The sequence below is a fragment of the Siniperca chuatsi genome, linkage group LG12 (genome assembly GCF_020085105.1).
Source record: "Siniperca chuatsi isolate FFG_IHB_CAS linkage group LG12, ASM2008510v1, whole genome shotgun sequence".
NCBI lineage: Eukaryota > Metazoa > Chordata > Actinopteri > Centrarchiformes > Sinipercidae > Siniperca > Siniperca chuatsi.
Window position 1 is genome coordinate 24938034 of NC_058053.1, and position 16001 is coordinate 24954034.

Sequence of the window (16001 nt, forward strand, 5' to 3'; positions counted from 1 at the left end):
CCCTCCAGAGAGAATAATGCTTTTTAGGACTAAATGACGGTAATAACAATAATAATAAAATGCTGCTGTTATTTCTGTTTGCTAATAATTTATAAATGCTTTAACAGCACACACATTATGTCTTGCTAATAAAGGTCAATGGATTGAACTGACAGAGAGAGCGAGAGAGAGAGACAGAGGGAGGGGAGGTACGGGGGGAGAGGGAGGGAGGTAGAGAGACCCTGGCGGACAGCAGCAGAGAGGGAGGTTGGACCGGGAACAATAGAGAGAAACGAAGCCAGCCCTGAAACACCGAGAGGGCGACAGAAAGAAAGAAATCTAGCGAGGGGGCTGAAGGGAGAGAGAGGTAAACAGGAGAACATGTGAGGAATAAAGACGCGAGGATTTTCCGGACCTGAGGGCTTTATTTCTGTCTTTCTTTGTCGGTGGATTGTATTGAACCGGATTCCGGTATGAACCCTGCAGAAGCGGCCGAGGAGGCGCCCAGCGACCCCGACACTGATGCCTTCTACAAAACAGGTAGGAAGACCCGGCTGCAAATCCCCCAAAATCTGCCACAAAAGCATCAGAACTGTGGTGAATGTCACCAAGAGCCGTCTGAACAAGCACACGAAGCCAAGTGAACATCAGCAGAAATCTGCAGGATATCACTAGAAATGTGCTCTGTGCTGTCACACAGGCACAGCCAGATGGGAATCAAACAGGGAATCGTTACAATTCAGCTTAGAGTCGCGGTATATGCTGTTCTCCATGCCACTATTTTGGGGTTTTACATGCATTTACGGTGTAATTGTGTATGTGTGCGCGCTTGTGTGTATGTGTGTGCAATACTGTGAGCCCATGCGTCTGATGCTGATGGTCTCTACAAAAGAAAGAGGAATCATGGAGGAATGACATCAGATCAGCTCCTGGGAATCTCGGGAAATCTGTTCGATATGCGACTAAATGGCGATTTATGTAGAACTGTTAGACCTTTAATACGCAAGCTGTGTGTGTGTGTGTGTGTGTGTGTGTGTGTGTGACACTCCTACCAGAGCATAATGCCTAAACACAAGGCTGCAGCTGGCAAGTCTTTTCATTGATCATCATTGATTAATCTCCTGGTCAATCACTAAAAACTGCTTATTTTGTCTGACCAGCAGTCCAAAAATCACTCTTTTACAGTGATATGAAACATGGAAAAGAACCTCACTTTGTAGAAGCTCAAACCAGATAATGTTTGGAATTTTTTTTACAGCTTCTCTGATCAGTGATTTAATCACTTAAGTCATTTATCAATCAAAAACACCACATATTTCAGCCACTATGTGAGACTCTGCTGTTTCTCTCTGCCTTATATGATTATAAATGGAACATCTTTGGCTTTTGGACAGTTGGTCACACAAAACATGTCACCTTGCACTCTGGGAACTTGTGATGGGCATTCCCACAGTTTTCTGCCATTTTGAAGACAGAGGGAATAATTGATTACCGGTAATAGAATGGGGGCAATAATAAAACAAGTCAGTTCAGGAAACTGGTGACACACACACACACACACACACACACACACAGACACGCAGAGTATGCAGCGGTGCTGGATAGGGACACACCCTGACTCTCTCTCTGTCAGTTCAATAACTTTATCATGAACAATCCTGCCAAGGTAGTTTATTAAATCAAAAACACACACACACACTGTGAGACACTGTGTGTACTGTATAGAGTTACAGGGTTCCATGCCGCGATCTCCTCTTCATTTTTCCCATAATATTAGATGACTGTCAGTTGGAACATGTCCAGGACATGGACATGGAAATCTGCTGGTTGACTCATCAGTACAAACAATGAGACACTGTGCTGAAAAAAGCCTGATTCGTTGAAATCTGGTCAAAGGTACGACAGCTGTATGAGAGAAGTCAAGGATGAGTCCCAGAGAGTGTTGGAAGAAACAAGCGGTTATCAAGCCAAACACTGAAGTCCTGCTTCTTAAGGTGCAGTGTTCTGTCTTTGATTGCATCAACGGTCCAGATGCTTTCTGAATATGGTGGAACTTTGCCTGACATCTTCTCTATAGCGAAAGCCTCCGAGGCTCATGGGTACTGTAGTGTTTATGTAGTGCCATGCAGCATTCCAAACAGAGGCAAAAAACATGATTTGTCAGAAAGACAAATCATAAAAACTATAAAGTGTGGTTCAGTTGTCCATCAGACTCTCGTGTGTTTGTGTTGTATCGAGGTTCATTGTAGGGCTGCAACTAACGTTAACATTTCAAAAAGTATTGTCCCAAAATGTCTCGTTTTGTTTGACCAACAGTTGAATTCCCATTGACCAATTGATATGTCTAGCGGCAAATCTGATTTTTGGAATTTTTGCATGAAAAAAGACTCAAACGATTAATTATCAAAATAGTTGCTGATTAATTGTCGATCTACTAAACGATCAATTGACTGATTGTTTCAGCACATTGCTAAAAGTAAACCTTCAAATGCAGATTTTCTGTTAGAAAAACTACTCCCACCTCTTCAGTTTGTAATCTGTGTGTGTCTGAAATGTTGTCAAGTGACATGATTTAACATAACATCGTGTTTCCACGGTGTTATGTCCATATTTTCTTTTCTGGAGTTTTTCTTTATACAAAACAGCTTGTTACCGCAGTGCTGAAAAGAGACTCCATAAAAATGTTTTATCACATATCTAAAGAAAGAATAATGTCTCCACACCTGGCGTGCAGCAAGACATAAAACTCAGGTCTCTAAAAGCGTCTCTCAAACCCCCCTCCTCCCATTCTAACTTGACAGGATACAATAAATGGCAACATTTGAAAAGAGTTTTTTTATTCTGTATCAAAATCATTACACCTGCAGCACGGGCTGAGACATGCACCAGTGTCTTGCTTTAATTAGTGTTGTTTGCTTTGTAGTCTTCCTTGAGGTAGAGGACACTTTCTTTGATCCACAGAAAGAGCAAAATGCAGTGATTTTTGTCGGCAGTAAAAAAGAAAAAACAACCTACACACATTAAAATTCGCCGCTGTGTCTGAACAGCTGTGAGAGCGAAGCTGACGGTGTCTTTGACTTTTGTACAGAGGAAATTACAGATGGCTCCGTACCACTTCTTCATTTCTAAAACCAATTCCACGTTATTGAGTATCTGTCACTACTGATACCAATCTGATACTATACTAAGCTGATCCTACGTTTGCATGTTCCTGACATTGTCTCATAGAATTAAATCCACCTTTTAATTTGCCATTCATTTAACATGTCCGCCATTGCTGCCATAATGGATACCTGCTTGTGGAGCGCCGTCTATCCAGAGTGCTGTCACACTTACTAATGACATAGGACACACATGTGAGCCTCATGCGGACTTGTCTTCCTAGTGCTTCTTGCTTTTACAGTACGACTTTGTCATATTCCTTTGCATGATGCTTATGCAAGTGTTTAATCAAATGTGTGATATTAACACTTCCAGCACTGATTCTGCCACAAAAAACTCTTATACACTTCGCACTCTGCTGTTTTACTCTTTACTACCTTTGTGACACAATGTAACACAATGTATATAATGTAGTGTTACATAAGATGCATATATCTAACACACTGTAATATGACAAAGGACGGTTTAGTATAACAATAACCTCTATTAGGAAACAGACTGTTAACGTTAATGAAATACAACAACAAGCTGTTTCAGCTAGTCCTCTGTTTCAGGTATGATTTACAAGTTATTAACTAAATCTGGTAACAGGTTTACAAACCTGCAAAGACACCCCACACATATTTACACCAATGTACACATTTTTTCCAGTCTTGACAGTCAGAAAAGAGAGCACATTGAATGAGTAAATACAGAAGACTGAACAATGGATATCAGGTAATATACGATTAGTACATGCATGTATTACAAGAAAAAAAAAACATCCCTCAGAAACACTTAACCTGCTAGTTTATGCTGCAGTTTGTGCAGAAAAGGTGAAGAAATGGAAGAAAAAACACTACATTTGGATGAAATGGCGGCTGGAGATACAGGGGACAACATGGACTGTGATCAACGAGGAGAGGGAACGAGTGAGGTCAACTTCAGCTGAGCGGCTGGCTATGCACTGAAACCTGATCAACTTGATTATTAAATCACTCTCGCTCACAGCACGCCATTTGCTCTTTTTTTATTATTAGTTCCTGTGCTCACACATGCAATCTCAACAGGGCCAAATCCAGTCTTAGAAATTAAAACTTGTTTATCCTTCAACCCCACAAACCGTATAATTTTATCTATTGACTGTCAACACCAGCTAAACTATAACGAAACACTCAGTCCAACTTGGCTTTATCAGTCGTGACACCCAGATCAGAACTACAGTATAAGCGGCTCAATAATTCTAATGTGTCCCAGCCTTAACAGACTGATGGCTGATGATGAAATTGTAAGGTCTGTAGAATTTCCATAATTTATAAAAAAAGCTTGAAAAGCTCCACTTACTTGTGTTTCTTTTATTTATTTAGTGTTGAATGTCCTTTTCCCTTTCCTTAATGTGTTTTGAAAAAGTGATATTTATCTACTTGAATTTTGTATGTATAGGAAACGGTGGTAGCACTGAGAGAAGATAAAAAACATTAAATAGAAATTAGGCTCAGAATGATCCCATTTTAACAAATCAACAGCAGAGAACAGAGAACAGGAAATGCGTCAGAATATATACAAGTATGCATCATCTGCCAGTCTGGAAATGTAAAACACACACACACACACACACACACACACACACACACACACACTCACAGGAAAGTGCAGGCGGCGCGGCTGCTCAATGTTATGCTAATCAGCGGTTTATAAATAGGATCCTAAATTATTAGACGGAAACAGGAAGTGACACACACGCATTCATACCTACACACATGCAATCAGAGTGCAGTGTCTGAGTGTTTATCAGACAACTGACGCCAGCTGTCTGTCAATAGTGGCTGCTGTTGCTACGCTACCAGAATGATCGTAAATCACTTTTTTCTCATTTTATTAGAATAACAGACATAACAAGCAGAAGTTAGTGATGTCATTCTGGTCTCTGGTCGTGTTAGAAACAGGTGAAGCACAGCAGCTCCTCACACAGGCATGCTGGGAGATTAAGACTACCTTCACACCGAGTGGCATCATGGCTGAAAGCTGAGGACAGTGTCCAAGTGCTAAAAACAGCACCAGATTCTTGCTAAATGCTGCTTCTTTTAAATCTTTGATACATCTTCTTGATAGAATCCAGTTAAAAAGGCCCAACTTCTCGAAATACAAAGTTAATACATCTTTTTTACCTTTTATGTTAGTATTTATGTAACTGGCAACAATAGCTTCCTATTCTCCTGAGATTGAATCCCAGTGTGTGTTCTTCGTATTCCAGCAGTGAGGGGTAAAGCGAGCACTGTGTGCACGAACAGGTAATTAGAGTTAATTTTCTCAGCTAATCTGTTGAAAGCCATGAGTAATGTCTGTAGCCATGGAGATGTTTAGTAAAGGCTTTTCAAGCTGCTAGAAACTCCTAGAAGACGACAAACATCACCATCATCTCGTAGTCTAAATGTAGACGACCTCAGTGTTAGTTAGTTTTGTTAATTATCCTTTCAGAAATTCCTTTTGTGTCTGTGGTAATTGTCAGACAGCAACAAAAGGCATTACAGTTAAAGACAGACATCAACAATGCATCCAATCCAACCTACAATCTGACAATCACTTTCTGCAGTGATTGGCCAGGTGTGCAAAGGTGTGAAAGTAGGCATGGTTTGAACTCATATCTCTCTTTTCATTCTTCACAACTAGTTCTGGCACGAAGCGGAACACCATGAATGCCTTTGTGGAGAGACTGTCCAAAAGTGTATGCCGTTATCTACATTGGTACAATTTATCACATCAAGACTACAAAGACATGAGAGTTCTTGGAAATATACTAGAGAACCAGTGGGATGCACCGAGGAGGAGGCTATGATGGCAGGCCGAGTATGTGGCCATTCGGACACGTATAAACCCTTTTGCCTTTAGACATATTCGGATGTAAGATCTAAGGATCCATGATCCAACTTTTTATTTTCCGACACAGATTCCAATACCTCAACTCAAGGTATCTGCCGATGCAGATTACCAATCTGACCTCCTCAGACATTTTCCCTTCTCCGTGTACCTTGGAAGTAGGTGGAGTTGTGCTACTCTACTCTCTGAGTACCGATCCGATCCCAGTGCTCTCTATTCCCCAAATTTAAAATCTGCATACTCACTTCACTGCGTGGAAGTTATTGGAATCAGTTTTATACATGGTAACATGGGATTGCTGTGGCATTAAAAACAGCGGCTTTCTGTGGCTGAATGAACGTAAGGGATATAGGAAACAATTAATTTTACAATGATGATGACAATGATGAAGAAAGTGCATTTAATGTGTATCGGTTACGTCTGGCCAATTACCGATCTCCCTAATCAGGTCAGTATTGATGCAGATACCGATTGGGTGGATCGGATTGGTGCATCAGACTTATTTCATTTGAAGCATACTAAGTCCTTAAGGTAAGACCTTTATTTATTTTTTATAAGGATAAAACTGTGAGGAGAGACCTTATTTCACCCTGAGAAGAAACTTACAGCCTGTAAAAAGTCTGCAAAACAGACCTCATTTCTACTATTATAGGTTTCTTTCACTACTGAAGGAAAAAATTGAAAGAATTAATATTTATGGTTGACATTACAGATTGTGTGTGTGTGTGTGTGTATTTGTTTTCGACAGGACATCTAAGAATGACTTTGTTGGTCTGTGGATGGAAGTGGATAAGTGTATGTGTGTTCCTGTGTGTGTGTGTGTTTGAGTGCTTTTACATGGATGAATGAGCAGTAATCCGTTCATTCACTCTGATTCAGACACACAAACACACACACATACACGTTGCTTCCTCCAGGCTTAGAGCCAGATTAACCTGCAATATAAGCACTCAAAGTCAGAGCGACGGGGAGGGAGAGAGAGTTGTGGACGAATTGTAATCATGATGTGTGATTTTGTTTAGTAGGATTTTAGTATTGCTTATCAGAATCCCACTCTCACCAAACTGTAGTTTGGACAGGCTCACGTCTCCTCAGAGGTGTCATTAAAATCAATTACTGAGTTTATGCAGAGGGATTAAAGCTAATGATAAAGGCTGTTGTTTAAATACAGCTTAATGAGATCACACTGTCCGTAACACTAGTCGGACTAATTCTAATCCACTAGTATTGCCAGCACTGATACCTCTGATCACGTGCTGCCATGAATGCATATTAACACTTAAGTCAATTCACTGAACATCTTCAGCTCTCACCGTGCGTGTAGATGACAGGAGTTGGTCTTTTAGTTTGTGATTCTGAAAACAGTACTGGATAAAACACAATAAACTTAATGATAGTGATTGCATATCAGAAAAAAGATGAGATACCATTGACAAGAGTTTGTTGTAAAAATGAATTAGCACAGTAACAAGAGAACTGACAATTAGTTACATTGTTCCTCATGCCAGAAAGAAACACAGTATCACCAGTGAAAGACCAACATTTCATGGAAAATTGAGGTATTTTTCAATGTGGCTCATACTCTCTCTTTTTTTTAGTTTTTTAAGATTATTTTTGGCACTTTTCCCTTTGTTGGATAGTTGACAGTGTAGATACACACAGGAAACATGGGAAGCGAGAGAGGTATGACATGCAACAACTGTCCCCATCTGAAATCGAGCCGCAAAAATTGCAGTTATATGGTATGCATCTTAATCACATGACAGCAGCCATTCTGACTATTTGCAGTAATCACAGCTGATAGTTGGGGAATGCTGACTCCAGGAAAACAATGTATATTGGGGCAAACAGTGTAAGTCTGACCAGAAGTATTTATTTTTTATTTAAGTATTCATTTATTTATTAATTCATTTTTACTGCACTACAAATGCACATTAATCAGCATCACTGTAAATGTGCCAGTGTTAGGCAAAAGGCAGATTTTCAACTGCCCCCTGAATTAGCTGTTGTAGTTAAATGCATGTTTATGTGTGTGCGGTCTGTGGATTTAACGTGAATGCTTCTACAGAAGTAGTAGCAAACAAGAGAAGTTTTAATGTTTTTCAGAGACGAGCATCTGAAATGATTTATGTAACATTAAAGTTTATTTGTAAAGTTATAGGCGGCTCGCACTGCCAAATTCGATGCAACGGAGTTATCGTCTTTTTTATTCCATGCAATTTTTTATACCACGGGAGTGGAATGCTAGTAGCGGCCTCAAGCTGTTAGGCTCAGGCAGAGGTGAGGAGCCGTCTACAACTTTTTTCATATATGAAGTAGTACTCCCCCTGTAAACAGACTTTGAGTTATCCTTTAACAGTGCACTCTGGCCCCAGCAGAAAGTAACTTACAGAAGTAAAACTGCATCATAAAAGCATTATTCAGCTAATGTTCCAACTCCCATCTATAAATAATGAGCAAAAATACAGAATCTATCTATCATACGGAGACAGAAAATGTCTGTTTTAACTAAAACTGGTTCTCTTACAAGACAAGCCTCTTATGTCTATGATTACGTATTCATCTAAAGTTTCAACATACAAACTGCATTATTTTCATTACACTTTCAGGAGCACTATGTAGCAATATGTAGTGTTGAAATGTTTCCAGGAACCACTTGAACCACAATGTTTTTTTCTTGGACTTTTTTAATTTATGGCAGAGTGTACACTTTTCATTTGCCATGGAGTCAAAGGGAAACCATCATGTCATGCATGCAGTTCACAGCAGGGACATACCAGTACCATCTGGGAATATCACGTTATTAAAATGTAATTTCTTTAAGCAGCTTTGGTGTGGAGCTAATCCGCCCCACTTGTATGATCTGTCAGTTAACAGTTAATGCAGCTGGTGTATCCACAGAATCCACATAGGCTTTGTCGGGTCTGTCGTTATAGTTTTGAGCTTGATGAAAGTGTTATTGGTAGTAGCACTATGTAGATTCTAATAGTACTACTGCTAGTAGTAATAGGAGCAGCAGCAATAATAGTCGATGTTCTTCGAGCCAGTGAGTGCGTTTACCTGTACAATATTATTCTAGTTATGGTCTTGTTTTTGGAGCATCCACACTGAACTTGATATTCTGGTTTCTGAAACCTGGATACGGTCTTATCCTGGTTTTGAGAAACCTAAATATGTCAGCTGGAATACGTACGTAGTAGTGAATCAGTAAAACAACAAATACGATGATAAACAATATAATAAGGATCTGCACACTGAATCAAAGTAATCTCCGCTAACGGAAATGCGGAGTCGTTGCTCCTGTCTTTCGTTATTGGTGATAAGATGAAGCCAAATCCAGCAGAGTGGTAAATGCAGCAATAAATGCAGGGTTCATCCTCCAACTTCCATGTAATATCCAGAATATGAAAACTTGATAAGGCTCATAACCAGCTAACTGGTGTGCATGTAAATAAAGCCTACTTAGTCTCAGTGCCCATTTACTGTAAGTCCATTCTAAGACTTTTATCTTAATATTGTTCTAACCTTCAGTTTCTTATTGGCCATTTTTAAAATTTATTTTATATTTTTCTGTATAATACGGAATTTATTGTAAACTGTAATGTCTGTTTTGTATATGTTGGCATGATTATATTACATAGTATATTGCAGGGGTGTAACGGTTCGTGTATTTGCCTTAACCGTTCGGTACAGGATGATGGGTTCGGTATGCGTCCTTCTTTGGTTTGGTACGCCCTATGAATGAAATAATCACTGTCGAATTAGCTCAATACGGTCTAATTACGTCCACATCCAGCATACGTGGAACATACATTCTGAAGTGTGAGAGCTCCACCTGGTCAGCTTTGGCAGTGGGACAGTTCTGGTGGTAGCTAACTCATATGGCAAATCTGCAATCCTGTGTCATTTAGATCAAATGTTGGAAGCGTTATGGTTTCCCAGTACATTACAGTGACACCAGACAAAGAGTTGAACAGATGAAAACTGTGTGCCTCACTGTATGTCTCTTGAAACAGGAACATGCTAAACCATTTGCAACAGCATCAACATGAAGACCTGAAGACTTAAATCTTAAAAACAGGTCACAAATGTATACTTTCATTTAAAAAAAAAAAGCTAAATCCTTATCCCATTTCCTAAAACAGCTGGGCACTGCAGTTTTTAGCAAACGTTACTCAAACAGGATTAATTAGTGCATTTGTTTGGTGAGCTAGTAAGTATTTATGGTAGGACAGTGTAAATGGGATTGACTCAAAATAATCTACAGTGTCCACATTCATGGTAATGAAGGAACACGTCAGTGTCAGTGTAGAGGTGTGGCTCATTGATGTGTTTTGTCTTGTCATTTTTGTCCATTTACTTTTACTTTTTTTTCTTATTGGTCATACAGAATGCCAACAGTTTAAATGGCTTGAGTTTTACAGTAAGAATTATGGCCAGTGAGTGGTGTGTCCTGTTCCTTTAAATGAGGCCTCAGTTCTGAGTCATGGTGAGGAAACTTGGAGGGAGGAGCTACACATCTATTATTGAAGAGTGTGTGTGGGGGTGAGAGAGAGAGAGAGGGGTAGAGAAAGAGAGAGAGGGTCTCTCACCCCTGCTGTCAGGAGGAACAATACGATGCTGCTGAGGAGAGAGGCAGGGATTCCCTCCTTCCCTCCCTCCATCTCTCTCTTTGTCTCACACACCCAGTGTCAAGACCAGTGGCAGATGGGTGTGAAGAATGAAGTGTGTGTGTGTGTGTGTGTGTGTGTGTGTATCCGTGTACGTGAGATGTTAAGGTGACAGACAGGAACAGAGAGAGGGAGAGAGAGGCAGCTTAAGTGGATTAGCCCTTATTACCCACCAGGGGACAAACGAGAGAGAGAGCTACAGGGACAGAGCGAGAGAGAGAGTGTTAAATAGATAAATACAAAGAAAGGATTTCCTCTCCTCCTCCTTTTGTCCGCTCCCTCCTTAAAAGCTTTCTAGTCTTTGGACAGCTGCAGCCATATGGTGTGCGCATGTGTGTGTGTGTGTGTGTGTGTGTTAGTGTAATGTGCATCCGTTTTGACTATAATCGATCACAAAGACATTTTACAAACATGTATGTGAGTGTGTGTGTGTGTTACTAGCTGATTAGTGGTGCTAGCAAATAGACCTTGATGTTATTAACTGCTGTGGGCAGGTGTTTGCCTTTGTCTTTGTGTGTGTGTGGCAGAGACAGGAAGCTTTTATCCTGATTGACAGAGCTGTTAAAAGCCACAGATAGTCAGACTGTTAAGCAAAATGGATGTCAAGAATTTAATTAAACTATGATTTCAAATGTACTTTCAATTCCAAAATTCTTTTTTTTTTTTTACAAACCAAGTCGTGTATTTTATTTTTATAACCCAAAATCACAAAATTGTCTCAGAGAGCTGTGCAATCTGCACATCATAGGTCACCCTCAAACCTCAATTCAGATAATAAATTATTATTATTTTTTAAATAATATTCAGATAATGAACAAGAAATACCCTGAAAGACATGAACTACCAAATTAACTGTACTGCTGGCTTTAGGAAAGGAGCTATGCAACACATTTGCTGAGTTCACTAAACTCCATAAAGCCAAAAGAATCATTAAAGTGGAAGTTGTCTTGTCCTAACAGGTGCAACAAAACGATCCCGAGAAGAGGCCCGTCTGGCTCCATCCTCTTGACTCAAATCAGCATTTTCTAACTGTAGTAACTGAAAAAGATGAGCGCGAGTGCTGCATCCAAACGCCAGGCTTTCAAACATCCCCTCAGAACCCCATATCATCTTTATCTGCTGTCTATGTAGAAACCAGATCGTTTTTTGTTGTGGTGGGCATGTCTCCAAACCCCCTGAATATTAATATGAACAGATTTTATTGTCTCATCAAGTTTGTTGGTGAATGATTTTCAGCTGCAGCTAAGTCCCAACTTCAGCTACCTTCTGTTTTTGTTGGACTGGCTTGCTGTACTCCAGCAGTCCATCATTAAAACGATTCAAATATATGGGAAGCTTTGTGTTTGTAGTCGCAGCATCTGTTTGTGTGAACAGGCACAACTCTATAAACTATACAACTGTAATATTTGTTAGCAATTTTGAAAACGTGAGTGTGCGCGCCAACAAGCCAGGTAAACTGAGCCTATTTGATAATGGACACTGGTTGGGTTGTGGGTTTTAGGACGTTTTCAAACCTGTAGTTTGTTTGCTCTGGTCCGAATCAGTTGATGAGTTGGCGAACTTGTTGCGCTTTCCCATTGGTTTGGTTTCTTTTCACAGAAAAAAATTCAGGCGAACCAAAATGCATCATTAAAAGTCACGTGTACTCTCCTGTCATTGATTAGATGTGTCTGGAGTATGAGCAAAAAAGTAGGCAAAGCGCACCTGGCTGCGGGAACCGTTTAGCTCACACTTGCAGCGTGCACCTTGTAGTTAGGTCAGATCGTTGTCAGATCATGTTCTGGACCGCACTGAGACCACTTCCTCTGAAGGGTCTCGGTGCGATTGCTGTGTTCAGATCAGAAACAAATTGTACCAAGGTGGAAAACGAACCATAGTCTGATTCAACTGGACTAAACAACGGCGGTTTGAAAACGCCCTCACATTATCGGGTCGGGTCCAGAATTGCTACAGGTATTTGAGGGTAATGGATCGGTTCTGGTACTCATATTTGAGTACTCATAATTGGTTGTTATTTATGAGGTTTTACCTCTGTAAATTGCACATATAGCACATGAAGCCCCGGCAGTCATATTCACTTGTGGTGTCTTTCCTGATTGAGCTGGAGCCATGCAGCCTGCAGGTGTCCACCCTGACTGGCCCGGTATGATCGCCGTGTTTAAGTTGAAATTTCCCTCACAGAAGATGCAAGAATGAAGATTGAGAAGCTGCATGTCTCACCTCGAGTCCATTGAGAGGCTTCACTCTAGCCAACGGTCCAATCAGAATAGATTTTTCCCTGTTACTCAGGCCAGTCACAGCCTGAGTAGGGCTGTCAACACACACGCGCACACACACACACACACACACACACACACACACACACACACACACACACACACACACACACACACACATAATAGAGCTTCCTTGGAGATCACCAGTATGCTTGACCCTAAGTAATTACTCACCACCCTTCGTTTAAGTGTGTGTGTGTGTGTGTGTGTGTGTGTGTGTGTGTGTGTGTGTGTGAAACAGAGAAAGATGGCTCCCCTGTGGCTGGCTGAGCTGTCAGAGAGCAGATAAGAATCCTGAGAGAGTGTCAGTCAGACCTGTATGCAATGTTATTGATTCCTTTGTCTCGCTCTCCTTAAAGCAGAACAATATCACACTGACTGATTTTATGTTTGCTGTGTTTTATTGCTGAAGCAATTTTCAGTTAATTGATGAGTTGAAGGAAAGAAAATGACAAATTGGGTCGGTCATCGATTCATCATTTCAATCATTTACCGGTTCAGCTTCTAAATGTCAGGCTTTGCTGCTTTTCTCTGGTTCTGGTTTTTATTGTACATTTAATTAGCTTTTTGTAGTGTGACACCTCAGGCTGTGTTAAAGTGTGATGCATTCTATACACTGATAAATCAACTTAATTGGAAAAATACAGGCTGTACATGAATTGATAATAACAAAAATTGCCTGTTGCAATCCTGCCATATTTTCCTTTTTGAGAAGAAGAGAGAGAGATGCCGCCATCTTGAACAGAAAACAACACAAACACTGTTAGGCGTTTGAAGTGCATCTTGCTGTTCTGTCTGTTTTTGTGTATGAGTGTCTGAAATAACAAGAAGTGATGAGTTTATTTTTGTTTTGGTCGTAGTGTATCATCATCTTTGTGATTTTTTGGGAATTGTTTCAACTCTCTAATAATCAGAGTGATGTTGTGTCTGATCCACTGGACCGCTTGAAGGTCAATTACAAAAGGCTCATTCACATTATGATTACAACCTGGAAACTCCTCAGAAGGAATGTTAAACTGATACGTAGTCTTTACATAAGCATTAAAGTAGTTAGCAAGTTTTTCTTCACAATTTTCTTCAAAAACAACCAAACCGTTCATGATTAGCCAGCTAACTAAATTTGAAACACTGGCCTCCTGTTTACAGTATAACGGTACAAACAAGTACTGTGCATTTACAGTTGTCAGCTCTAACTTCACTCCACATTCGTGTTTTTATCAAACATTTACTACTGAGCTGAAATTCAGAGTCATATTACAAAATAATTTTCTAGAAAACGTGTGTGTATATTTGACAATACTGAGCTTAGTCCACTGGGAAACTGCATATGGGAAGCTTTCATTATCAATTAATCTGCTAATCTACTTATTGTATTGATTTAATCAATGAATTGTTTGGTCTATAAAATGTCAGACACTTATCTAAAGCCCAAGCTGATGACTTCAAATAGCTTTTTTTCAAACAGTCCAAAACACAAAACCTATCATATATTAACAAAAGCAGCAAATCCTCACAATTGAGTAGCTTGAACCAGGGAATGTTTGGCATTTTTGCTTTAAAAATTACTTAAATGATTAAAATATAATAGACTAATAGATTAATAGACTAATAGATTAATCATTTCAGCTCTACGAACTGACATCACAGTGATTTGGTCTTTTTGCCTGTAACTTCTATATTGTGCCACACTATTACATGTTAATGGTATGATTACAAAACAACAAGTACAGAGAAACAAAGATGAATATCTCTGACTTCAGTAAAACCACCAGCGCCTGCTAATATGATCTGCACTACTTTCAGATTAACCTGAATACATTTAATACCACTGCAGGCATTTATCATCAAGAGGTATCAGCATTAGAAATTTGACCTTGCATATGTATATAATGACCATATTTAGAGCTCCTATCTCCAATTTGCATGAAAACATCATCCTGGTCAACAACATCACCTGGCACATAGCCTGTTGTATCATCATGTGGTTTCAAGTGGTATCTCTCTCTCTCTCTCTCTCTCTCTCTCTCTCTCTATATATATATATATATATATATATATATATATATATATATATATATATATATATATATATATATGTGTGTATGTGTGTGTGTGTGTGTATGTATGTATATATATAGTTTGGTCTGATTTACTGCTCTCTCCATGTCCCAACATCAGTGCTGTTCATTGGTTCACTGCAGTAAGTAATTAGCTTGTTATACTGTACTACACAGCAGTAAAACACTTTATTGGTCACTCTTTAGTGAAAAGGAAACTACTGTGTGTTTATGTGTGTGTGTGTGTATGTGGGAGAGAGACAGAGAGAGAGCGAGTGCAAATGAGGTCTGGGAAAAGATGTGTTTTTGGAAAAATGTGATCACAATGGATATAAGTACGAAGGGATTTTTTGTCTCACTAGTTCTGTGTAATTTGCTGGTTAACTAACACAATACCAGCACTGGACTTTGGCTAGGGAAGACTGACAAATGGAAGACTGTAATAATACTTATATAAGACACGTACATAAAAAAAAGTTTGATAAATAATCTTTATTTGTATTCATTTTTGCAAAACTAGAAACTGTACTACAGCCATGTGTGAGAAAGATTATATGCACACAGTTATAGACAGTAGGCAAAGTCTTGCTACCAACCCATGGCATTGAACCAGCTGTGTGCTCACAGAAAATGACATGTGACTGAAGACATTACTTCAGGTACAGGTGATGTATAGGAAGTACATCTAAGTCTCGATTAGATAGCAAAGAAGCAAATTTCAGAGTAGTCCCTCAAGGGCCAGCTCACCAAGTTTATAATTTACAGTGAAATTTCCACTTGCGTGTCTAACAAATCCAGGGGATTTGGGGGGAATCCTGGTATGTCTGTTTCCAATTCATCAGTAATGCTAGTTTTATGAAGCACAACATCAGTTCCTCAGCTGACATGTTCAGAAAACCTTTCTTGTTCCCCTGAGATGAGGAGGCCGCAGAAACAATTAGAAGGAGCGAAAGGTTATTAAACTCATTTAAGCTTTTCTTTGGGCACCAGATTTATTTTTT

General features: G+C 39.6%; 1 protein-coding gene across 2 annotated transcripts in view; it reads left to right on the plus strand.

Moving 5' to 3' along the window:
• The first annotated feature begins 216 nt into the window (after positions 1 to 216).
• kalrna (kalirin RhoGEF kinase a) overlaps positions 217 to 16001 on the plus strand; it is a 144582-nt gene continuing 128797 nt past the window's right edge. For both annotated transcript variants that reach the window (XM_044216043.1, XM_044216044.1), the window contains exon 1: positions 217 to 519. In XM_044216043.1, the coding sequence (XP_044071978.1) occupies positions 453 to 519 (67 nt within the window). In that variant the 5' untranslated portion in view covers positions 217 to 452. The remainder of the gene's footprint in view (positions 520 to 16001) is intronic.